The following is a 26367-nucleotide window of genomic DNA, read 5'->3' as shown; positions in this document are numbered from 1 at the left end:
ATCAAACAACTTGACCTAACTGACATTTATAGATTACTCCATCCAATAGGACAATACAAATTCTTTTCAAGGCAAATGGAATATTCCCAAACACAGATCACATTCTGGGCCATAAAACAAACCATATAAAGTATGTTTTCTAACCATAACTAGAATTAAACTAGAAACCAGTAACAAAAAAAAAAAATCTGGACAATTTCCCATATATAGGGAAATTGATCAGTACCTTTATTAATTGTATATGGGTTTAGGGGAACACAAAGGAAATTTTAAAATATTTAGAATTGTATAAAACTTAAAACATAACATTTGAAATGTATATGAACCAGTTAAACAGTGCTTAGAGGGAAACATAAAGTACTAAATGCTTACAACAGAAAAGAAAGACTCAAACCGATGATCCCCTTTCTACCTTAAGAAACTGAAAAAATTCCTCATATCAGCTGGAGTGGTGGGGGGTAGGAGGCATGGGGTGGCTGGGTGATAGACACTGGCGAGGGTATATGCTATGGTGAGTGCTGTGAATTGTGTAAGACTGTTGAATCACAGACCTGTACCTCTGAAACAAATAATACATTATATGTTAAAAAAAAAAGAAGATAGTAGGAAGGGAAAAATGAAGGGATGAAATTGTAGGGGGAGACGAACCATGAGAGACGATGGACTCTGAGAAACAAACTGAGGGTTCTAGAGGGGAGGGGGTGGGGGGACAGGTTAGCCTGGTGATGGGTATTAAAGAGGGCACGTACTGAATGGAGCACTGGGTGTTATACACAAACAATGAATCATGGAACACTATGTCAAAAAAATAAATAAATAAAGCTATTAAAAATGAAAAAAGAAAAGAAAAAAAGAAACTGGAAAAAGAAAAAAAGAAACTGCAAATTAAATACAGTATTAGATAAGAGCAGAAATCAATGAAATTGAAATAGAAAAGCAAGAGAGAAGAAAAAATAAAATCAAAAGTTGGTTCTTTGAAAAGATCAATAAAATGGATAAACCTCTAGCCAGGCTGATCAAGAAAAAAATGACAGTAGACATAAATCATCAAAATCAGGAACATAGGCACTATCACTAGATATTAAAAGGAAAATACAGGAGTATCATGACCTTTACACCAATAAATTTGATAACTAAGATGAAACGGACAAATTTCTTTGAAAGAAAAACATTACCAAAGCTCTCCCTAAAGAAATACATATAATCTGAGGGAGCCTGGGTGGCTCAGTTGGTTAAGCGATTGCCTTTGGCTCAGGTCATGATCCTGGAGTCCCAGGATCGAGTCCCACATAGGGTTCCCTGCTCAGCAGGGAGTACTAATAAATGTACTAAGCTCTTAGACACAAATAAATGTACAAAGCTCTTAGACACTACTTAGACACTGCTTCTCCCTCTGACCCTCTTCCCTCTCGTGCTTTCTATCTCTCATTCTCTCTCTCAAATAAATAAAATCTTTAAAAAAATACATATAATCTGAATAAACCCATATATCTATTAAAGAAATTGAGTTTGTACTTAAATGCCTTCCAACAAAGAGAAATCATGACCTAGATTGCTTCACTGTCACACTCTAGCAAACATTTAAGAAAAGATGAGAGATGGTCTCTTCTGCTAAGTAAAAAGTCTGGGTATTTTCTAAGTTTGTTAGGCATTAGACATGTTTATTAGACATTGACAGAATATCCAATATAGTAAACTACAATCTGATGCAAGCCTTCCTAAGACTTTATAAGTTAACAAATGAAGGAATCCTAGTCCTCTAAATAAACAGAACATATCTCTATTAGATTTTTAAATGCAGCTCTTCACAGTATGTCCTTACCTAGTCTTCACAGACTCAATTTTCTTAAAACCTCACACTTAATTTAACATAGACATGAGATTATGTGAGGCCTGATATGTACCATGGGAACTTCACAGTGTTTTTTCCACAAGTAGAAAATACACACTTACATAATAATAAAGCCCCATTTAAACACACTTACAGGCAAAATGAATCCCAAAACATCTAACAACTCCATAAAATACAAGCTAGGTATGGAGGAATATTTAGACTATCACTGCTTTTCTCCAAAACTCACATTTTTAAAAGCTCTAATGCATATAAACAAAGAACCAATAAAAAATCTGTGCAAATATACACATACAATGAAATTGCGTACTGACCTTTTTTCAGCCGGGGTTTCTGAGATTCAGCAGATGCAGGAAAAGGAGTTCTCTGAAAAGAAAGAAGTCTATGTTAAAGCATTACCATAAATCTTGCTAACTTAAAAAAGCATTCAAATAACCATCATCAGTAGCTCTCCAATCATGCAATTAATCCATTAATTACATATAGGCACAAAGAAAAATTAAAAACCATTTTTTAATATGGTTTAAAAAGCCATGTCAAGTCATACTTTTGCTAGCCAAACTATTAATAATGTATAATGCACATCTACATATCTACATTCTTATGTGTACATATTCTTTTTTAAGATTTTATTTATTTATTTGAGAGAGAGAGAGCATAAGTGGGGGGGGGGGAAGGAGGAGAGGGAATCTCAAGCGGACTCTAGACAGAGTGAGGAGCCTGATGTGGGGCTCGAGCCCACAATCGTGACCCAAGCAGAAACCAAGAGTCAGACACTAACTGACTGAGCCACCCAGGCACCCTGAGTAATATATAATTATAATGCATAAAATGTACTAATAAATGTACTAAGCTCTTAGACACAAATAAATGTACAAAGCTCTTAGACACTACATATTAGTATTACACTTAATGCTATACATCTTAACAGCCAAACCAAAAAAGTAGTAACTTTGATAAAAAGTTTATGAGGTCATCTATATAGAAGTTACCTAGCACTCAATTCTAGGAATTGTTTGTTTGTTTTAAGATTTATTTAATTTAGAGAGAGAGAGCAAGTACAAGCAGGGGGAGGGGCAGAGGGAAAGGGAGAGAGACTCCTCAAGCAGACTCCTTGCTGAGCACTGAGCCTGATGTGGGGCTTGATCCCATGACCTGGAGATCATGACCTGAGCTGAAATCAAGAGTTTGCCGCTTAACCAACTGAGTCACCCAGGTGCCCCTAGGAGGGAGTTTTTTTTAAGGGACATTATTAAATATAATAAATACTACCTTATACTCCAATTTTGCAGAAAATCTTCAAATGTTTTTTTCTTATAACTACCTTTGTTACATATGATATGGTAAGATATAAACAAAAATAATGGCTGAAAATTTCCAGAAGCAATGAGAGACACTAATCTTTAGATTGAGAATGTTCAATCAATCCTGACCAGGTTAAATGAAAATAAATCCACACTTGCATACATCACAAGGACCTGCACCAGAGACAATAAGTTCTTACAAGCAACCAAAAAAAAAAGTATCACCAGATAAGCTATACAAAAAGGACAATTAGACTGATAGCTGGCGTCTCAACAATTAAAAATGGGAAATAATTACACATAAAGACATTATAAGAAAAATCACTCCCATGTCTCAGGTGCTAAGTAAAATGAATGTTAATCTAAACACAAGGTTAGCAAACTATGGCCTGCAGGTCAAACAAACCCAACCCATTTTTATATGGCCAACACACTAAGAATGCTTTTTACTTTTTTTTTAAAAAGATTTTATTTATTTATTTATTTATTTAAGAGCGTGAGCTCGTGCTCATGCGCACTTGTGCAAGCAAGGAGGGGCAGAGGGGGAAAGAATCTGAAGTAGACTTCACACTGAGCGGGGAGCCTGACTGGGGGCTCAATCCCATGACCATGAATGAGATCATGACCTGAGCCAAAACCAAGAGTCAGACACTCAACCAATTGAGCCACCCAGGTACCCCTGTTTTTACATTTTTAATAGTTTTTACATTTTTAAATATTTTGTAACATTATATATTATATATATTTTATATAATTTAAATATAAATTATATAAAATTCAAATTTAAGTGTCTAAAATAAAATTTTATCAGAACACAATCACACACACGTTTATTTTTTGTCTATGGTTGCTTCCACACTACAACTGCATAGTTCAGTTACTTGCAACAGAGACTGGCCCACAAAGCCCAAAATATTTATTACTGGCCCTTTACAAAAACAGTTTGCCAACCTCAGGTCTAAACTCTTACATCTATCAAAACTAACTTTCATGGCACCTGGCTGGCTCAGTCGGAAGAGAATGTGACTCTTGATCTTGGGGTTTTAAGTCTAAGACCCGTGGTAAGTGTAGAGATTACTTAAAAAAATTTTTTTTTGTTTAAATAAACTTTTAAAGGAAAAGAACGCCAGAATGAAGGAGTGGAATGAGCAAAGGAATTGGTAAAATATGGAAGTATTCTAAACATCCACTAACTGAATAAAACAAAAGTATAATTTGTGGTGTTGAGAAACACAAAAACTACAAAACTGAACAACAGTAGCATGAACTGGCAGAAGGCAATGAGTAATGAAGCATTTGATAATCCCTACATTACTAAGTTTTAAATTTAAACTTTCAGTTGAATATTATAAAAAAAAATTGTATACTCACTAAAGGAAGACTAAAGAATAGAGTATATAACTTACAAGTAATTAAGTGAGAAGAGGAAAGAGAGAAAAAGAAACTCAGGGAAAAAAAGGCAAGAAGGAGAAAAAAATGAAATTCTCCGGTTAAGATATCAGGGTGGATGTTTTTAAAAATCTAGATGTATGCTATTTATATAAAGACACATCTAAAACAGGCAAAGAAAACAAAGTAAAACGATGAAAAAAGATACACCAGGAAAACAGAAACAAAAAGAAAACTAAAGAAGCCATATTAACATTAAACAAAACGGACTTCAAAAGAAAAAGCTTTAGGGGCGCCTGGGTGGCTCAGTGGGTTAAGCCTCTACCTTCTGCCTTCAGCTCAGGTCATGATCCCAACATCCTGGGATCAAGTCCCCCATCAGGCTCCCTGCTCTTCGGGAAGCAGGCTTCTCATTCTCCCTCTGCCTGCTGCTCTGCCTACTTGTGCTCTCTGTCAAATAAATAAATAACATCTTTAAAAAAAGAGAAAAAGCTTTATCAGGGAAATGAAAATGAATTAAGATAAAGACTAAAAATGAACAAGGCAAATTTAAAAACCTTTAGAGGGCGCCTGACTGGCTCAGTCGTTAAACGTCTGCCTTCGGCTCAGGTCATGATCCCAGAGTCCTGGGACTGAGTCCCACATGGGGCTCCCTGCTCAGCAGGAAGCCTGCTTCTCCCTCTCCCACTCTCCCTGCTTGTGTTCCCTCTCTCGCTGTCTCTCTGTTGAAAAATAAAATCTTAAAAAAAAAAAAAAACCTTTAGAAAAAATATAGGATAGGGAAGGATTACTTCAGTAAGATATAAAAGCACAAACCAACTGAGAAAAGATCTAAATATTCAACTACATTAAAATTAAGAACTTCCAGGGGTGCCTGGGTGGCTCATTCGTTAAGCCTCTGCCTTTGGCTGAGGTTATGATCCCAAGGTCCTGGGACTGAGCCCCACTTTGGGCTCCCTGCTCAGCAGGAAGCCTGCTTCTCCCTCTCCCTCTCCCACTCCCCCCTTGCTTGTGTTCCTGCTCTCGCTAACTCTCTGTCAAATAAATAAATAAAATCTTTTAAAAAAATTAAAATTAAAAAAAAATAAAATTAAGAGCTTCCGTTCCAAAAAGGAAGTGAAGACAGAAAACTAAGAGAAGGGGCGCCTGGGTGGCTCAGTCGTTAAGCGTCTGCCTTCAGCTCAAGTCATGATCCCAGGGTCCTGGGATCAAGTCACGCATCAGGCTTCCTGCTCAAGGGGAAGCCTGCTTCTCCCTCTCCCACTCCCCCTGCTTGTGTTCCCTATCCCGCTGTGTCTCCTTCTGTCAAACAAATAAATAAAATCTTAAAAAAAAAAGAAAAGAAAACTAAGAGAAGATACTTGCAATACTAAACCAAAAAATAAATAAAAAGATAAAGGATTAACAGCCAGAACCTATAACTAACTACAAAACAATCAGTAAAAAGAAAACAGTAAGAAAAACATCCAAATAGAAAAATAAGCAAAGCAGGGGGCTCCTGGGTGGCTTAGTCAGTTAAGCATCTACCTTCGGCTCAGGTCATGATCCCAGCGTCTTGGGATCGAGCCCCCCGCATCAGCCCCCGCATCGGGCTCCTTGCTCAGCAAGAGCCTGCTTCTCCCTCTCCCTCTGACCCTCCCCCCCCACTCGTGTTCTCTCTCACTCACTCTGCTCTCTCTCAAATAAATAAGTAAAAATTCTTAAAAAAAAAAAAGAATAAGAAAGAAAAAGCAGCAAAAAATATGAACCAGGCATTGAACAGAAAAGGAAAAGAGACAACGACTGCTGCTCCATCTAATTAATAATCCGGTAAATGTCAGTTAAAATCAGGGGCGCCTACGTGGCTTAGCAGTTAAGCGTCTGCCTTTGGCTCAGGTCGTGATCCCGGAGTCCTGGGCTCGAGCCCCACGTCAGGCTCCCTGATCGGCGGGAGGTCTGCCTGATGGTGGGAATCCTTTCACACTGTGTATCAAATGAACACATTGTACACTTTAAATATCTTATAACTTTGTCACCTTTACCTCAATAAAGCTGAAGAAATCAGAACTCAAATCTCTAGTAGAATGGATAAATTAATTATAGTATTTTCCTATAATGGGATAATATACAGCATTGAAAAAAGAATAAACAATTTCTTAAAACCAATGTATTATCTAGAGGTATTAAATATAGTAAAACTGTAAAGAAAAGCAAAAAGAATAATTAACATAAAATTGATAAAAGAGATACTTCTGATGGGAAAGGAGGAAAATTTAGGAAGAGACATTTAGGAGGATTCAAAGTTATCATTACCCATTTCATAACCTGTGAAGTAGAAACACAAGTTTCCATTATACTGTTCTTTAAAACTTACATATAACCTTTTATTCATTCTTTTAGAGATAAAATATACTTCATAACAAAAAATTCTCAAAATAAAACAGAATACATACTTGTTCTATTAGCTATTTTATTATCTTGACTTAATACAGAAATCTTACTAAAACAAATAACCCATTTTAAAAGGGGCAAAAAATCTGTAGATACTTGACCCAAGAGAAATGGTTGAATAAGCACATAAAACAATACTCAATACCATTATGCATTGGGGAAATATAAATTAAAGCCACAATAACCACTACACATACACTAGAATGACTAAAATTAAAAGACTGACAATATGAAGTATTAACAAGACAAGGATGTGGAAAACTGAAACCCTCACATGCTGCTCGTGGAAATGTAAAATGGTATACAGCAACTTTAGAAAAGTTTGGCATGGGGCACCTGGGTGGCTCAGCCAGTTAAGCAGCCAACTCTTTTTTTTTTTTTAAGATATTTATTTATTTATTTATTTATTTATTCATTTATTTGACAGAGAGACAGTGAGAGAGGGAACACAAGCAGGGGGAGTGGGAGAGGGAGAAGCGGGCTCCACACTGAGCAGGGAGCCCAAAGCAGGGCTCAATCCCAGGACCCTGGAATGATGACCTGAGCCAAAGGCAGACACTTAACGACTGAGCCACCCAGGCGCCCCCAAGCATCCAACTCTTGATTTCTGCTCAGTTCGTGATCAGGGCCCTGAGGTCAGGGTCATGAGATCGAGCCCCATATCAGGCTCTGCACTTAGCTCGGAGTCGGCTTGTCCCTCTTCCCCTGCTCCTCCTCCCACTTGCTCTATCTCTAAAATAAATTAATTAATTAATATCTCAAAAAAAAAAGTTTGGCAGTTTTGTTTTTTTGTTAACATACACTTACCAACCCAGCAATTTCACTCCTAAATAAAAATATATCCATGCAAAGATTCACAGCAACACTATGCATAATAGCCAAAAACAGGAAAACAGTCTTAATGTCCATCAATTGGTAGGTAGAATGCATATATTCTTACCATGGAATTACTGCTTAGAAATAAAAAGGAACAAAGTACTGCTATGTACAATATAAATGAACCTCAAAAAAACATGCAAAGTGAAATTCAGACACATAAGACTACATATTGTGTGATTACATGCAATTGTAGAGAAGGCAAAACTATGGAAACACAAAGCAGATCAGTGGTCACATGGGGTTAGGAGTAAAGAGTGGTTGTAAATGGACTCAAAGGAACTTTTTGGAATGATGGAGGTAAGTGGACTGTGGTAACAGTTGTGCAAGTATATAAATTTACTAAAAGTGATCAAACTGTAAATTTTATGGTACGTGTATCATACTTCAACAAAGCTATTTTTAAAATGCTAAAGAATTCTATTTTTTATCTGGGATTTTGTTTTTTTTAAGATTTTATCTACTTAGAGGGCGCCTGGGTGGCTCAGTTGGTTAAGCGACTGCCTTCGGCTCAGGTCATGATCCTGGAGTCCCAGGATCGAGTCCCACATCGGGCTCCCTGCTCAGCAGGGAGTCTGCTTCTCCCTCTGACCCTCTTCCCTCTCGTGCTCTCTATCTCTCAGTCTCTCTCAAATAAATAAATAAAATCTTTAAAAAAAAAAAAGATTTTATCTACTTAGAGAGCGCACACACAAGCGGGGGGAGGGGCAGAGGGAGAGAGACTCTCAAGCCAGACTCCATGCCCAAGGCAAGGCTCAATCCCACAACCTTGAGATCATGTCCTGAGCAGAAATCAAGAGTCAGACGTTTAACCAACAGAGCCACCCAGGTGCCCCTAACTGGGATATTTTTTTTTTTTAAGATTTTATTTATTTATTTAACAAAGAGAGACAGAGTGAGAGAGGGAACACAAGCACGGGGAGTGGGAGAGGGAGAAACAGGCTTCCCTGCAGAGCAAGGAGCCCGATGCGGGGCTCAATCCCAGGACCCTGAGATCATGACCTGAGGCGAAGGCAGACGCTTAACGACTGAGCCACCCAGGCGCCCCTGGGATATTTTTTAAACTTTGCCGAAGAATCTTAAAGGTTCAGGTTGCCTGGCTGGCTCAGTCAGCAAAGCATGCAACTCTTGATCTTGGGGTTGTAAGTTCCAGCCCTACAATGGGCAAAGAGGTTACTAAAAAAAAAAAAAAAAATCTTAAAGAATCAAAAAGCATCTTCATGAGTCAGCAACCTTTCTGCAGAAAGGAGAATTAAAATAAATTATAATTTTTTAGTGAGTCTCTTTTTCAAAAAGTCTTTCAGAACATTCTGAGACAGAAAGGATTCTATTAGCCCACTTGATCTCATTTATAGCTGGGATGTATGTAGAATACATTATGTTCTTCTGGTTCTTTCTTCATTTTTATGTAGTTCTATGATCATTTATTCATCAACAAATATTCATGTAGTATTTGGTATATGCTAGACACTATATCTGAGCGAAATCAACTAGTACAATAGTAATTTTTGCTTTCCGTTCTGAAAGGTTTAATCTTTAAATTTACAGGAAGAAAAACAAGTATATATACAAATACACTGAATAATGGGAATTAGGGAGTTATAAAAAATTTGTGAGTATAAATCATAGAAAGCAGTATTATTGGTTTTTAAGATCTCAAAATCATTTCTTACATATTTTGTTAATTTATTTTTTTTAAGATTTTTATTTATTTATTTTGACAGAGAGAGAGAGACAGCGAGAGAGGGAACACAGCAGGGAGAGTGGGTGAGGGAGAAGCAGGCTTCCCACCGAGCAGGGAGCCCTATGCAGGGCTCCATCCCAGGAACCTGGGATCATGACCTGAGCCGAAGGCAGATGCTTAACGACTGAGCCACCCAGGCACCCCCATTTCTTACAAATTCTTAAATAAAATATAAATATCAGTCCCCAGTTTTCCTAAGGAACTGGTAATAATCCTTGATAGTTTAGAATTAATAAATTTAATAAATTTAATAAAACATTAGCCTAGTTTTATTCCATCCTTCCTCCGGGCCTTCACAACAGCAGTCTTATATTTTTACTTATGCATTTGTCCAAAATTCTCTTTGTTTTAAGCCTTTTAATCTTCTCTCCTCCACATCTATATATCCATATCTACCAATCTATGTGTTTTTTCTTTATGCCACAAAATTAAGATCACACAATATACCCCTACTAGACCGGGGGGTGCCTGGGTGGCTCAGTTAAGTGTCCAACTCCTGATCTCAGCTCAGGTCTTCATCTCAGGGTCATGCATTCAAGCCCCATGTTGAGCTCCATGCTGGTTGTGGAGCCTACTTTAAAAAAAAAAAAGGAAAAAAGGCCCAAAATGGAGTTATTAAGTCCTATGTCAACAAAGACTGAATTATACTTTCTACCTCTCCCAGGAATAGAATATTAAACGAGTAATCAGAAATCACCCAATCAGGGGGCACCTGGGTGGCTCAGTCAGTTAAGCATCTGCCTTCAGCTCAGGTCATGATCCCAGGGTTCTGGGATTGAGCCCTCCATCGGGCTCCCTGCTCAGCTGGGAGACTGCTTCTCCCTCTGCTTGTGCTTTCTCTCTGTCAAATAAATAAATAAAATCTTTTAAAAATATATTTTAAAAAATCACCCAATAAGTATTAGTGAGGTAATATGCCTGATAGACCCCTGCCATCATCTAAAGGAAAGTGATCTTACAATAACCAACATTTTTGTCTAGTGTAACTTCCCTGTTCCCACTCCTTTCTGCCTATGAAGCCTTTCATTTTGTACAGAATGAATGCTGCCTGATTCTTGAATCATTGAATAAAGCCAGTAAGATCTTTAAATAACTAATACTCAGTTAAATTTTATTTTTTAACACTCCACTCCACGTCAAGCTTTTTTAAAATGTATACCATCCACATCAACATATATAGTTCTAACACTTTTTAATGGCTACATAATAATCCTCAGAATGGAAGTATCAGAAGTCATCTATTACCCTATTAATGGGTATTCACCTTGTTTCCAGCATTTTGCCACTATAAACAATACTGCAATGAATACCCTTGTACTATATGCTTATAGTTTGCTTTTATTTCAGTGGGATACTAGTCTATTGAGTGAATGGGACTGTTGGGCCCTTTTAATTTTATTACAAGATACCAGATCACTTCCAAAATGGGCAGAAATTCAAATCTCCCTGCAGCAGTAACATGAAAAGATGAAATTACTACAAATATAACACTGCTAGCAATAAACTTGACAATAATGAAAATAATCAGTTAACTTCAGGCTCAAGTGCTAAAGTCATATTGAAACAAAACAGCCATTATCTTTAAAACACTATTAGATTCAAAAGTACAGGACAATTCTGCCATCACAGAAATCAAGTTCATATTCTATTTATAAACACCTATCATTGCAGGTAGAGATATAAGCTATATTTATAGCGTTGTGTTACCAGTAAACTTTACATTTGGGTGAAGTATTTTCTTTGATATGTTTCTAATATCTAAAACCCAGTAACATTAATCAGGCTATTTAATTTTTTTTAATTTATAGCTTAACAAAAATTTTTGTTTTGGGCCTCCTTCCCTGTATTCAGAGTTGTATGATTACACTAAAAATAATTTGATTTATCGGGTGCCTGGGTGCCTCCGTCAGTTAAGCGACTGCCTTTGGCTCAGGTCATGATCCTGGAGTCCTGGGATCGAGTCCCGCTTCGGTCCCCCTGCTCAGCAGGGAGTCGGCTTCTCCCTCTGCCCCCTTGCTCATGCTCTCTCTTTCTCTCAAATAAATAAAATCGTAAAAAATAACAATAGTAATAATTTGACCTCTCTGGATATGAAAAGAGAACAGAAAACAACTCCCCCCCCCCCCCCGCCAACAGCATTACCCTTGCTCCTTAACGGCCAAAACTAAGTTGTAAAAGTCAGCCAGAAACTGCTATTTTGTCTGTTTCACAAAGCGTTTTTCAAAGGGCAATACATTCCAAATAAATAACTAATAAAGTCATTCTAACAAATGAGTAGAACATGCTTTGAAACCCAACACTAAAACAACGTAAACAAGGTTTCACACTGAGAACGTCACAGAAATTAGATCCAATTATAAATATACACTTCACAAATAACTACCACTGGGTTATCCCGAATTCATCTGGGCTCCTTTGTTATTAGCAGCTCTGTGGAGTTTAATTAATGCCTAACTCAAGCTTCAGCTGAATCCCAAAACAGCACTTTCCTAAATTACAACAGAGAAAAAACATGGCCCCGACCCACCGGCAGAAGGCAGTGACGCTCAAAGTTTCCAGGCTTTGTCATACTCAATTTCTAATCCAGGGGATTAAACACAAACCGTCTCCGCACAAACGGTAGTGCTTCCTTTCCAAACCTCGTGAGACAGAAAAAATGGGACTAGGAAAAGCGCCATTTCTGATGAAAATCTCCCCTTTCCGTCCAGCGCACCCCAAGAGGGACCACAATCCCAGCACAGGCCCAGCGCTGCAAAGAAGTCAGCCTTGCCCAGGCGGACCAGCTCCCAGGAGCGGGACCCTGTCGCCCCGCGCACCCCGAGCGGCTCCAGAGCCCGCTCCGCACTTCCCCAGGGACAGCTGCGTAGGATACAGGCCGCCCGCCAACCTGCCTGGTCTTTCTGCTCCGCCGGGCCTGGCCCTGGGGCCGGGACCCTAACAACAATTTCGTCGCTCACCGTAACAAGTCTCTCCTCAGCCATCTTGGCTCCGCCCACCGCTTCGCGGCCGGAAATTGCTGGTTTCCCAGACGACCGGGCAAACGGAAGTCGTGGCACTGGGGAAGTTGGAAGGGGCCTGAGCGGGGAACTAAAGAGATCGCGGGCCTGAACGCTTCACCTGGGAGGGCCTTCAGGAAACGGCTTAAGAGTCGGGTGGTGCTTCACGACGGTTTGACGCTGTTGGGCCCGGTGAGGGAATACACAGGCAGTTCTCTTCCTCCACGGCAACCCTGACCGCCCCCACGACGTTGTCTTGGGCGCTGCTGGAGAAACTCGGGATCGCGCTGGGGGGAATGACCGGACACACCCGGGAAGACCGCGCAATCCTTCCGCCACTTTGCGTTTATTTCAGTCCTTCCGGGAATCCTGTCCCTCAAACCCTAGGGTACAGAACCCCATTCTCGACTTTCACAAAACCTCCTCGTTTCTTAGCTTTCACTGTCTAACTGAGGTATTCGCCTCATCAGGCTCCCACTCTCTACGCCAGAATTTGCGAATCCGCTGCCGGTGGGCCGCATGTGAGCGCAGTCTTGTTTTGACTGGAAATATTTAAAAACCAGGAGATTTCACAAGAAAGCCAGAAACCCGGCCTCGGGGCATGTAAAAATCCGACAATGGGCTTCCATTCCCAAATGTCAGTAAAACAGATGTGAAAAACCGCTGCGACTGTACTTAGGTTCGCCATTTTGCCACAATCCGCTTCCTGACACACTTAAGCCGTTTTACATTACCCATCAGGCCCCTGGGGTGGTGAGTTAAAAGCTTAGTTTTTCCCGTTAGTGATCGTGGAAAAACATGTGGTCTTTGGAATCAAACATGAATTCTGAACTTGACTGCTGCATGACGTGAGCCAGGCATTTCTTGAGCTTCATTCATTCTAGTACCTGGAACTAACCATGTAATGAACAAAACTAACAAGATCCCTGCACCCACAGCACGGACCTTAAAGTAGAGAGAGGAAATCAGACATTAATAACATAAGCAAAATTTATAAAGAAACAGCACACTAAATAAGAAATACAAATGGCTGTTAAACATAAAAATATAACTTTGCAAGGAAGAAAAAACATGCAAATTAAAGTTTCCAAGAGATACTTTCCACCTCTTACATGGCAAAGAAAAAAATTTTCACTAACATAGTTGTGAGGAAACATGTATTTTTCATCTGTGGCTAGTGGGAATGTGAATTGATACAACCTCCATTGAGAGCAGTTTGGCAATAACTACCAAAGTTTAAAATGCATAAAGCCTTTAATTCCCTTATTTCAATTCTAGGAATTTATTCTATAGGTATATTTGCGGGAAATGACTTTACATACAAAGTTATTCAATGAGGCATTGTTTGTAATAACCAAAGCCTGAAAACAACTTCAATGTCTAATAATTGAGGTTAAAATTTTATGGTAAGCCCATACTATCTGGTACATGAAAAGAGGCAACTATTTACATATTGACATAGAAGAATTGTCAAGATACATTATTAACTGATAAAAACAAAGTACAGAAAAATGTATATAGTATCTATGTTAATAAAGAGAAGGCAAAAAATGAAGAGGAATATTATGTACAGAATTGCTTGTCTACTCAGAAAATATCTCTGGAAGGATATTCAAAATGTTAAAAGTGGTTATTAGTAAGGAGAACAACTGGATATAGAGGGACAGGGAAGAGAATTTTTACTCTATGCCTTGTGTACAATTTGGATTTTTTACCAAGTGGATGTATTACCTATTCCAATTAAACAAAATTAAATTAAATGAAAAGAACTACATAATTATATAATTAGAAGAGTGGTAAATGCTAATAAGGAGAAATAGGGAGTAGAAAGAGCAAATAACAGGGAGATCCGATATAGATTTGTTTGGAAAGAGAAGTAAGAGATTTTTTAAAATGAAATCTAGGGGATAAGGCATTAGCTTTGGGGAACAAGGGATGAAGATGTGGGCAGGCCTGGGGAGAATGCTAAGGCAAAGGAAGAGTTTGTGCAAAGGCCCTGAGGATGGGAGAAATGTGGCCAGTTTGCAGCACAAAAAGACCAGTGTGGCTGGAAAGAAGAAAGGGGAAGGGAGTTGGTTGCAAGAGGTGGAGAGGTAGGAAAGACTAGTGGTGCAGATCCACAGAGCTCATGTGAGGGATTTTATTCTAAGGGCACTGGGAAGGCACTAGAGAGTTCTGAGCAAAGAGTGACAAGGTCAGACTTAAGAGTTCATGTTAGGTGCATCTGGCTGGCTCAGAAGAGCATGTGACTCTTGATCTTGGGGTCATGAGTTTGAGCCCCACATTGAGTATAGAGACACTCAAAAAAAATAATGAATAAACTTTAAAAAAAATAAAGAGTTCATGTTAGCTAATGAGTGGAAAATGAATTAAGAGGGGGACAAGAATTGATAATATAGGAGAGACTAAAGGATACTGCAACAAAAGACAATGAAATAGTTCACTTGGACTACAGCAAATAGATTCTCAAGGATGTTAGGAAGTAAATTTTCCATGCTATAGAATTGGATATGGGAGAATGAAAGAAGGAGGGATAGATATCACAGGAAAATTACCAGGTTTCTAACTTTAAAAGCAACTGGATGAATAGTACAGTCAATTACTGAGATAGGGAATCTTAGGGAAGCAGATATTGGGTGGAAAGTTCATAAGCACACTTCCCAATATATAAAATCTCCCTGAAAGTGGTCCTGTGAGGACTACATGACATTCTTTATGCCTATGTTATTAAATAAATAGATGTTATTATCTTATGTTTAGATATCTCTCCTTGGATCGCAGATCTTAGGAGAAAGATGGAGCACTTTCTGTGCATGGGCCTTTTTCATAAGAAAGCATGTTGGTTTCTCAAATTGCAATAACTAAGTTTAATGTGCTTTAATTAGATCAGTAATTAGGAACAAATTCCTCAAAAAACATAACATCTTCACAGGAAGATCCCAGAATCACAAAGACACTGATTCTTTTTTTTTCTTTTTTTTTAAGATTTTATTTATTTGTTTGAGAGAGAGAATGAGGGAGAGAGAGAGCATGAGAGGGGGGAGGGTCAGAGGGAGAAGCAGACTCCCCGCTGAGCAGGGAGCCCGATACAGGACTTGATCCCGGGACTCCAGGATCATGACCTGAGCCGAAGGCAGTTGCTTAACCAACTGAGCCACCGAGGCGCCCAAAGACACTGATTCTTATATAACAAATGAGTCTTCATTTTCCTTAGAAATCCTCCTTGGATGTAATTTTGCTTATCAGGATCATTTCAGTCATACAGCTGGTTAAGGCATTACAAACAAAATGACATTCATCTTTTTCTCCCCCATGGTAGGGCTTCAGGATGCAGGAGAGGAATCAGGCATCAGTAACTTTTAACATCCCCAATATATGTATAAAGGAAGCGTTACACCCCCAAAAAAGAAAAGAAAAGAGGAAGGGAGGGAGGGAGGAGGGGAAGACAGCTACACTGATAGGGTCTAACAGCCAGCTTTGTTCTGATGTTCTGCTAGGCAACTCTCTAGCACAGCACCTTATGCCTCTTGTGTGGTACTGGTCCTCCCAAAACTCATACCACCAATTCCTAAGAGCCAGGGAACACCTAGGGAAACACACTATAAAATAATGTGAAGCTCCAGTGGCCTTCATGAAGCCCTTTAAATATACCCATTCCTGATACTACAGATACACTCAACAGTGAATGTGGGCAAAGGAATATACATTGCATTGCGAGAAAAACTACTGGCAACAACTTGAATCACCAGGGATTGTTTACATAAACCAAAGTACATCCATACTAATATATATTAGTATATATTCCAGGAATGAGAATTTTCAAGAGTGGTTTCACTTACATATTTTATTAACTAGTTTATAAAATTAAAAATAAATGGATAATAAAAAGTCAAATTTTATTCAGTGGTAAACAATAAGTATCTTCCCATTCTATTTCCCATAGCCCTCTTTACTCCTTGTACAGAGACAAATGTCATTATCAGTTTCTTGAAATTTTATAACCTATAAAGGATTTCAAGATGGTGAAATAATTATATGGAAAAAAGTAAAGTGTAAAAAATAGAGTATGCTTCTGTTTCTTAAAAAAAAAATAAGGTGTGGAGGATATTCACATTTTGTAAATAAAATTTTTTTAAAGATTTTATTTATTTATTTGACAGAGAGAGACACAGCGAGAGAGAGAACACAAGCAGAGGGAGTGGGAGAGGGAGAAGGAGGCTTCCCATGGAGCCGGGAGCCCGATGTGGGGCTCAATCCCAGGACCCTGGGATCATGACCTGAGCTGAAGGCAGACGCTTAACGACTGAGCCACCCAGGCGCCCTTGTAAATAAAATTTTGAGAAGAAATTTCAAGAAACTGATAATGACATTTGTCTCTGTACAAGGAGTAAAGAGGGCTATGGGAAATAGAATGGGAAGATACTTATTGTTTACCACTGAATAAAATTTGACTTTTTATTATCCATTTATTTTTAATTTTATAAACTAGTTAATAAAATATGTAAGTGAAACCACTCTTGAAAATTCTCATTCCTGGAATTCACTTCTGATTTGGATGTTGAAAAATCACAAGAGGATATAGCTCCCATCCTAGCAAACAAAGAAAAGGACAGATTAGCTAAAAGATCAAAAATCTCTTTAAACCCATCAGAAAGATAAGGACATAAAGAAACATAAATGAACCAACCTCCAGAAAGTGCTAAGTCCTTCAGAGGAGAGAAAGACCCATGGCTACTCATATTCCTGGCTGAACTATGCTAGAAAGAGGAATCCACCATAGGGGAATAAAGAGAAACCAGTCGAAATTTAACAAAATTTTAACAGGCCCATAGAAACTGGCATGGCATTAGCATCAAGAGAACCCAAATCCACAGAGAAAGCCTGAACCCATTCGCCAATCTTATCTCTTGGATCTTAACCAAGTACAGGGAGATAACAGATGAGAAGTGGGAGTGGGGTAGATAATAGAAGAGTTGAGAGATTAGTCCTGCCTTTGAGGTAAGTGGAGCCTCTCCCAAGTGCAAGATGCCCATTAAAAAGGAGGGAACAAAGGAGGAACACTGAGAAATCCATCAGAGGCACTCTTTGAAGGTTAAGAGTGGGGCAGGAGAGCTGAGAGATCCACCCCCAAAGCACTGTGGGCATTATTCCTCAAAAGACTAGGGTAGGGCACATAGAGGAAGGGAGAGAAATACCTCCGCATGCCCCATTCCAGTGACCAAAAAAACCTGGCAGCTAGGTCACTTTGTCTGCATTGAGATCTCTCACATTTCCAAAGACTGATTGATGACTTGGCTGTGAAGCTAAGTCAGATCTCTGGAATCTTGCCAATGTCCCAAACCCAGGACTTACTGAAGGGAAAGTGCTGATTCTGCCTTCAAAACATTTAAAGCTAATGGTGAACTGAATTAAACTAAAGCCAAAATAAAGCCTAGACCTAGGTTAACTGAGCCACTACTCAAGTTGGTTGAAAGAAAAATGGGCATGCCCCATTTTGAAGGTAAGTAATATTTCCTTCGGTTTCTCCTGTTTTTGTGTGTGTGTGTGTATGTGTGCAAAATGTCCAGCATACAATCAAATCAAAGGCATGTGCAAAAGTAAGAAAATGAGAAACAGAGGAAAGGTTCAATAGAAGCAGAACTAGAGACAACCTAGATGTTGAATTATCAGGATCTTAACTCTGATTAAAATGCTAAAAATTCTGGGGGAGCCCAAACACTGGAATCAATAGATAGGGTTTTTAAAATAGCTATGATGAAAATGCTAAAAAATCTAGTGGAAATGTAGACAACATTCATGAAGAAATGGGAAATTTTAGCAGACACATGTTAACTATACAAACATAATGAAATGCTAGATATGAAAAATACAGTATCAGGAGCACCTGGCTGGCTCAGTCAGTGAAGCATGTGACTCTTGATCTCAGGATCATGAGTTCAAGCCCCACGTTGGATGTAGAGTTTACTTAAAAAAAAAACACACTTTATTTAAAAAAAAATACAGTATCAGAAATAAAGAATTCATTAGATGGAGTTAACAGGAAAGCATTTAGGGAACTTAAGGACAGCTAAATGGAAAGTATCCAAACAGAACAAGAGAAAAGAATGTGGGGAAAATCATCTGAGATCTGTAGGATAATATCAAATCATCTAGTATATGTGAAGGGGGAGTCCCAGAAGGAGAAGAGAGGTGAGAGAGTATGGAACAAGAGAAATATTTGAAGAGATAATGGACAAGAAATATCCAATATTAGTGAAAAACATCAACACAGATCCAAGAGATTAGGTAAACTCCATACAAGGAAAAACATCTGTAGTCAATCTGCTGAAGATCAAAGATAAAGAGCAGATATAATCATGGGAGGTGGGAAGGTGAACCTACATTATGCACAGGTAAAAAAATAAAAATGGAGGATGACTTCTGACCAGAAACAAATGAGACCTGAGGATAAATAAATGACTTCTTTAAAGTACTGAAAGAAGAAAGAAAAGGTCAACATAGAATTCTATATCCAGGGGCGCCTGGGTGGCTCAGTCGGTTAAGCGGCTGCCTTCGGCTCAGGTCATGATCTCAGGGTCCTCTGATCGAGCCCCGCCTCCGGCTCCCTGCTCGGCGGAGAGCCGCTTCTCCCTCTCCCTCTGCCTGCCACTCTGCCTGCTTGTGCTGTCTCTCATCTGTCGAATAAATAAATAAAATACCACTCAAAGATAAAAGTAAAATAAAAACATCCTCTGACTCGGGCGCCTGGGTGGCTCAGTCGTTGAGCGTCTGCTTTCTGCTCAGGTCGTGATCCCAGGGTCCTGGGATCGAGCCTCACACCAGGCTCCCTGCTCCGTGGGGAAGCCTGCTTCTCCCTCTCCTACTCCCCCTGCTTGTGTTCCCTCTCTCGCTATGTCTCTGTCAAATAAATAAATAAAATCTTTAAAAAAAATAAAAAAACACAAAACATCCTCTGACAGATAAAAGCTGAGATAATGCATCTCCAGAGAAACTACAAGAAAAATGCTAAAAGAATTTCTTCAGATTAAAGAATAGAAAGTCTATAAATAACCACACAGTCAACTGATTTTCAACCAAGTTGCCAAGTCAATCTAATTGGTGAAGAAAAAATTTTTAAAACAAATGTTGCTGAAACTGGATATCCATGTTGAAATAAACTTCATTTTGAACACAAAAATTAATTTGAGATGGATCATATACCTAAATGTAAAACTCCAAACCAAAGATGTAAAGCTTAAAACCACTGAGATGGATCATAGACCATCTGTGATCCACCTCAACATAAAACCCCAAACCATAAAACTTTTAGAAGAAAATATGTTCTTTGTGACCTGGAGGTCATAAAGCTATAAAAGAAAAAATTGGTAAGATAGACTTTATCAAAATAAAAATTCCTGCTCATCAAAATATCCCAATAAGTGAGGAGATAACCCATTGTCTACAAACAACAAAATTCACAGCACATATATCCGTTAAAGGACTTGTATCCAGAATTCATAGAATAATCATCACAAAAAGACAATCCAATGGGAAAAGACATGAAAGACACTTCATGAAAGATATACAAATGTAAGGTAAGCATATGAGAAGTGCTCAACATCATTATCAGGGAAATGTAATGTAAATTAAAATCACAGAGTTATTTCATACCGACTAAAATTGCTAATAAAAAAAACACTCATTAACAACAGTAAATGCCGACAAAGATATGGAGCTACTAGAACTCTATCACTGATGGGAATACAAAATGGTAAACCACTTTGAAAAACAGGAAGGCAGTTTCTTAAAAAGTTAAACATACACTTACCATATGACTCAGTAATTTTCTACTCTTCGGCATTTATCCAAGATAAATGAAGACATGTATCCACAAAACAAAATTTAAAATTTACATAAGAATATACATAGCAGCCTTATTCATAATTGCCCCAAGCTGCAAACAACCTAAAAGTCCATCAATAGGAGAATGGATAAAAAAATTGTGGTATATTTATAGAATGAAATACTACTTAGCAATAAAGAATAATTTACCAAAATATACAATATTGTTGAATCTTTAGAGCATTTTAAGTGAAAGGAGAGATGCAAAAGCGTACATATTATATGATTCCATTTTTATAAAATCCAAAAGTAGGCAAAATCTTTAATGATAGAAAATAGCAAATAGTCACTGGAGTAGGGATGGGAGAAGAGATTATTTGAAAGATGCACAAGAGAACTTTCTGGGTTAATGGTAATGTTCTCTATCTTCTTCTGGGTTATTACACAGATGTATACAATTGTCAAAACATCAAACTTAGCATGTAAGATGTGTGCATTTTATGAAATATTGATTTCTATACACTAATTTAAAATAAAAGTGAGTGGAGGATTCCTATTCCAGGAGCATCTGTCTCCAAACCTTTACTAACCTATCTGATTTGTTCTCCTTCCTACGTGTCTGTTCAGATTGTAGATTGATTATAGAATGATTGATTGTAGAATTTATCTTGATTATACCTTGATTATAGAATTTATCTTAAAGGACACACAATTGAGTGTCTCAAGGAAATAGCATTTAGAATCTATGAAGCAATTTTGTTGAAATAATAGTTTATTTCCATTGGTTAGTGGGCAACCATTTGACCGTCGTAAGGCACTGACTTGTACTAACATGATTTTAACACGAACAGATGGTACAATAATTAACCTACTCTATTGCAAGCTAGTAAAAAAAAAAGGCAAAAATTAATTCTTCAAAGGCATATAGAACACTATCACTCTTCATTAAGCCCATTCTTTGACATTTGCAGCCGTGACCTTTACAATGCTCCAAACCAGGTGCAGGATTTTTGGATACAAACTCATTTCCTATCCAAAGCAGGCATCTTTCCCCAAAGCTGTTGGGACACTCGGGTTATGCTTTCTTTTTTATTAGAAAACTCTTTAGTATTTGCTCTAGTTATGTAGAAATGAACCACAAGGCAGGGTTATATGGTAGGAATTTATTAATGAGCAAACAACTTTGTTCATACCAGGAAGACCAGCAATTAGGTTATAAATGACTTGAGAGCATATGCAAGAACTTACAATTTTAGAGCATTCCATCAGAATGTCTACTGCCCAAGTAGACCCACAAGAGGTGCTCCATAAATGCTGGCTATCGTTTTATGCTGTACTCCCTCTGAGCAAATGATGTGACCTGCAGAGGGAGAGTACACATAGGGAGCCTCCCTGTAAGGGTAAGCTGGAAAATTCAGTAGCTGGTGTTTTTAGATTCTGTCCCTCAGAAAATTTAGGATGAAATCCTATGCTGTTTGCTCACTCCCCAGGAATCCCACCATGGCCCATTGATTCCACAGAACCGAATCCTCACTGTACAACCCCCAGATTCACAATTCTAAGAAATAGCCATTTAATGCACACTTCAGTGGCTTCTAGGGCACCGCTTTATTCTTATACAGAAGCCAACATTAGCCATCGGAGGGCAATCTAAAATCTACAAAGCCTAGAGAGCTCTCTGGAGAATTAACTGTCTACTATACAGAATTAATTTTATATTCCTATGATCACCTTCAGAACTCCTAACCTGAAAGTAACTCGAATACTCCATGGCAAAAAGCAGGCAGCTTGAAAAGCAAATACCAAACTTTTATACAGGTGCCAAAGAAGACACCAAGCCAAGAAATGTTACTCTGTGCATAGGAAACCAGCTCACCATAGGTAAGATTGGCCTTCTGAAGAGGGTTTGAGAATATGAAGCTTGTTTCTTAACTCTCATTAAAACACTAGGGTGGTTCTCAAATGTGAGGCAGAAAAAGGCATACTTTGGGTCCTTCTTAGTACAGTATCTGAGTTAACAACAAAAGAAACATTTTGAGGAGAGAAGAGCCAAAAATAAGAACTGGTCATTGAGTCTCCAGGGCAATCTAAGGCTGGAAATCCCTTAGCCAGTGAAGGTAATTTTAGCAGGTACTTTTGGCCAGGCTGTCTAAAGCAACTAGTGTGATGAAATACAGTGTAATGGTCAAAATGTGCTTCCAGCTCTGCCACTGTCTGGGGGACCTTGGACAATCCATTGAGTCTTTATGTAGAATCAGGGTTAATAGCTTCAGACAAACCAGCAGACTCTGTTCACTGCTGTACCTCCAGTGAACAGTGCTTGATACTGTGGGTATCACTGAAGGATTCTAGGTTTGAATTTTCATTCTGCCATATACAAAAGGAATACCTCAGGAAAATTACCCACCTTTTTTGAGCTTCTATTTTCTTACTTATAAAATGGGTATGGTAATTCTTTCATAGGATTTTTATTTTTTTATTTTTAATATACGCTCTACACCCAATGTGGGGCTCACACTCACAACCCTGAGATCAAGAGTCACACGCTCTTCCAACTAAGCCAGCCAGGATTGTGAGTTTAAAAAAATATGGACCTGAAGCAGTTAGTAAACACTAAATAAGTTAGCCAAAATTGCCTACTATATACTAATTCTTTACATTTATTTTTAAAACAATTTCAGGGCGTTTTGGTTTTGTTGAAGACAATTTTTGTGACATGCAGCTAGCAAACCATGACCTCCCAAGATCTGCCTCCCAACCCATAGGGGTAAGCTCTCAGGAGCCACATTTGTACAGATGATCCTGGCCCACCGCTGTCTGGTTCTCTCATTTGTCTGGCACAGTTAATATGTAACACCTGGGGGGCTACAGGGTAGCTGACAGGAAAAGCAGAAGCTGTTAGAATGATGTGGATGTACAGAAGATACACAATGCCAGTTTAGTTCCTGGGTCCGATCTCATCCTGCCTTTGGGAGTCTCTGAGACAACTCTGGATCTTTTTTTTTGGTCTAAATTAGTACTAGTATGCTTATTATTTGTAACTAGGCTTTGTTTTCCAACTAATTTTCTTTGATTCTTACAATATCCCCATAAAACAGACAATAGAGCATGATGGAATGAACACATGGAATTAGACAAGCAGGACCCTGCCACAAACTCTAATTTTTGAGTTAATCGTCCATGAACCTGTTTTCTCATTTATAAAATAGAATAGCAATGTCTACTTTTAGGGCTGCTTCTAAGATATAAATAATATAAGGCATCTGGCAAGAAGCACTCAGCAAGGTAGGGCTCCTATTAGTATCCCCATTTTACAAAAGAAAAACCCATAAAAAACTATGGCTAATATTGAGATTTTTTTTCCCACTACACCACACTGGGAATAAAAACAAGAAAATCCACTGTTTTAAAAGACACAAGAATGAAAACAACGGTGATAACCTGGAGACTCTCAAGTGCTCTGAACTTAACTCTCAGTGATTAAGTACATTGACTTGGCACAAATAGCTTAATGACAGCTTTGCTAATAACCCATTCAACTACCTTTGCTCAGACTCTACACTAATTTACTCCCCAGACAGATTCCTCCCCCTTGGGAAGAGAATATATTACCAACTGATGGGAACATCCTACTCTGCTCGTCAGTTCCACTGTTCTTTTGGTTTTGTGAAACGAATTATTTTCTCCAAGGTGTACCACATACCAGAAAACTGACAGAAAACAAATTGGGTACTTTGCACTAGACCCTTAGAAGACACCAATCCACAAACCCCACTCAGCTAGGGCCTACAGTATAGCCCTTTCCTGAGCTTGTGAATTTGCCACAGGTCCATTGTCCTTTATGACCTAGAGTGCTCACCTATACTCCCTCCTTGAAACTATACACGTCTAGATCAACTGTCCCAACGTTGTCTGCATGTCTCAGACTGTGTTGCATAATCATCAGGGATAGGAGTAAGGATAGGACTTTAAAAATTATTGATGCCCAGGGCACAACCAAAGTGATTAAATCATAATCTCTATGGGGTGCAACGTGGGCATTAGTTTTTACTCTGCTTAGTGATTCCAGTGTCTCAGATGGACAGTGGCATTCAGCAGCAAACCCAAGATTAACACAAACTGAAAAACAGTATGGCCCAAGTGTAATTTTTTTTGACCTACATTTAAGAATATTGTGAATTACCAACATCTCAAAATTGAGAATTCACATAATATTTCCCATGCTCCTCTCAGAGCCCACTTAGCCCACAGTAGTCTATTAAAATATTTACCTGGCTCTTGTAGATATGATTTTGAGATTCCTCTTACTTGACACCCCTGGATTACTGTAATAAAGTGCGTTTGGTATTGTCAGAGCTGCTACATATCAATGTGTGATTGACTTATATACTAATTGGCTCCTATTCTGAAAAGGCCCTAAACAAGCATATCTGTGGTTTAATCATAGTCTGAAAACTGCTTTTCAAAAAAAACTCATAGTATTTTTCCCAACCTGCTGCCTAGAGAAAGACCAACAGTTGCCTTAGAAACTGATTTAATTCCACAATAAGCAAAAAATTAAAACTCAGAAGTTGTCTGTTTACTCCTACAATAGGCACTATTTATTTCCAAATTGAGCATTTCCAGGTTAGTCATTTCATCTTGGGAGATTAAGCAGCAAATTCCTTAAAATGAACCAGAAATACACCAACTTTACCCCCAAAGAAACCTGACAAAATCTGAGGGGCCCACACTTTTTCCTGTTCCTGAAAGAGCGAAGATTTCCCCATAATGCTCACTACTTATATTCTTAAAGCCCCATATGCCATCCAGTTCCAAGAAATGCTGAGAACAAGTAGATTTCGGTTGTTTGTACATTTTCAGTTATCACTTACAAAACAAATTCTGTAACAAGTTCTAGTAGGCTATCCAAAATTCTTTATATTAAAAATTCACTTGAACAAATAACTAGACCAATTAACTACAAATTGCTTGGCCACTATATCAAATCAAATAATGTTGAACCCTTTACTCTCAACTATCACATGCGATAGTCTTCCCATGAGGACTGTCCTAATCAGCAAGGTGGGAAGGGCTATTTTCTCATGGCTGGTTTCATTTGATTGGGCAAAACATAGAGCCACATTTGTTGAAATTGCATCAACAAATTAAAGGTCAGAGATAGTACATAACATTCCTCAAACAGTAGCAGTGACAGGCGTTTATATAGTCTTTTATGCGGTTTCAAAGTACAATGCTATAGTTAAGAGCCACCTTTCCAGCTACTGAATGCTAGGTCATTCTGAGACCAAATTAATATACAAAGAGGTAGTACAATGTTGATTGAGTCCCAGATAGAAGAAGCTGTGAAATCGTGGGCAAGTTACTTAACCTCACTGAGCCTTATTTTCTTCTCGCAGATGGTAATAGAAATTAAAGTGCTTTGAAGATAAAAGTGATACATGAACTCTCGTTAAGTATAGATCCAAATAAAACCAAATTAAATTGTCTTCAAATCTGGATTTGGCTAGAATATCAATGATGGAGATCTCCGATTTATGGGGACCTTCTCTAAGAAAAAACTCTCCCTCCACCCCTACAGGAGATACTTAGTAGCTTTTAAGAGTGAGCTCAATGGAAGCAACGTGAGGGAGTTTAAATGACTTTTAAAATATTTTGTTTAAAAATTGACAAAAATCTGAGCATCTAATATCACTGTTACAACCCAAAGAGCAATTTAAATTCAACGTTCAAGACAGAAATTGGAAAGCTTTCAGAAAATGCTCCGAAGGCTTTATTAACCAAGTTAATTGTTGGGGATGGTCTCATTCACAGTTCCCTGCAAAGAAACTGAACCAAATCTCATCATTTTATATTAAGTAGGAACAGTGAATAAGGCACATTAATATAGGTGACTTGGGCCACCAATATATCTTTTTTTTAAACTATAAAAATAAACATAAGTAACTAATGGAA

At 38.3% G+C, this 26367-nt stretch overlaps 1 protein-coding gene across 4 annotated transcripts in view; it reads right to left on the bottom strand.

The window, feature by feature from the left end:
* Positions 1–12627, bottom strand: part of BBS4 (Bardet-Biedl syndrome 4) — a 58216-nt gene extending 45589 nt beyond the window's left edge. The window contains exons 1-2 of one of the 4 annotated variants that reach the window (XM_028100447.2): positions 12553–12627; positions 2167–2218 (exon numbers count right to left, since the gene is read on the bottom strand). In XM_028100447.2, coding sequence (XP_027956248.1) covers positions 2167–2218; positions 12553–12576 — 76 coding nt within the window. In that variant the 5' untranslated portion in view covers positions 12577–12627. Of the gene's footprint in view, positions 1–2166; positions 2219–12122; positions 12461–12552 lie in introns of those variants that run through there. The other 3 variants (XM_028100446.2, XM_028100448.2, XM_028100449.2) reach the window with 3 other exon arrangements.
* Positions 12628–26367: the final 13740 nt, after the last annotated feature.

The sequence above is a fragment of the Eumetopias jubatus genome, unplaced genomic scaffold, assembly GCF_037043125.1.
Source record: "Eumetopias jubatus isolate StellerSeaLion01/CBP00866 unplaced genomic scaffold, mEumJub1_p1.0 scaffold_7, whole genome shotgun sequence".
In the NCBI taxonomy this organism is placed as follows: Eukaryota; Metazoa; Chordata; class Mammalia; order Carnivora; family Otariidae; genus Eumetopias; species Eumetopias jubatus.
This window is presented reverse-complemented; position numbering and strand designations above follow the sequence as displayed.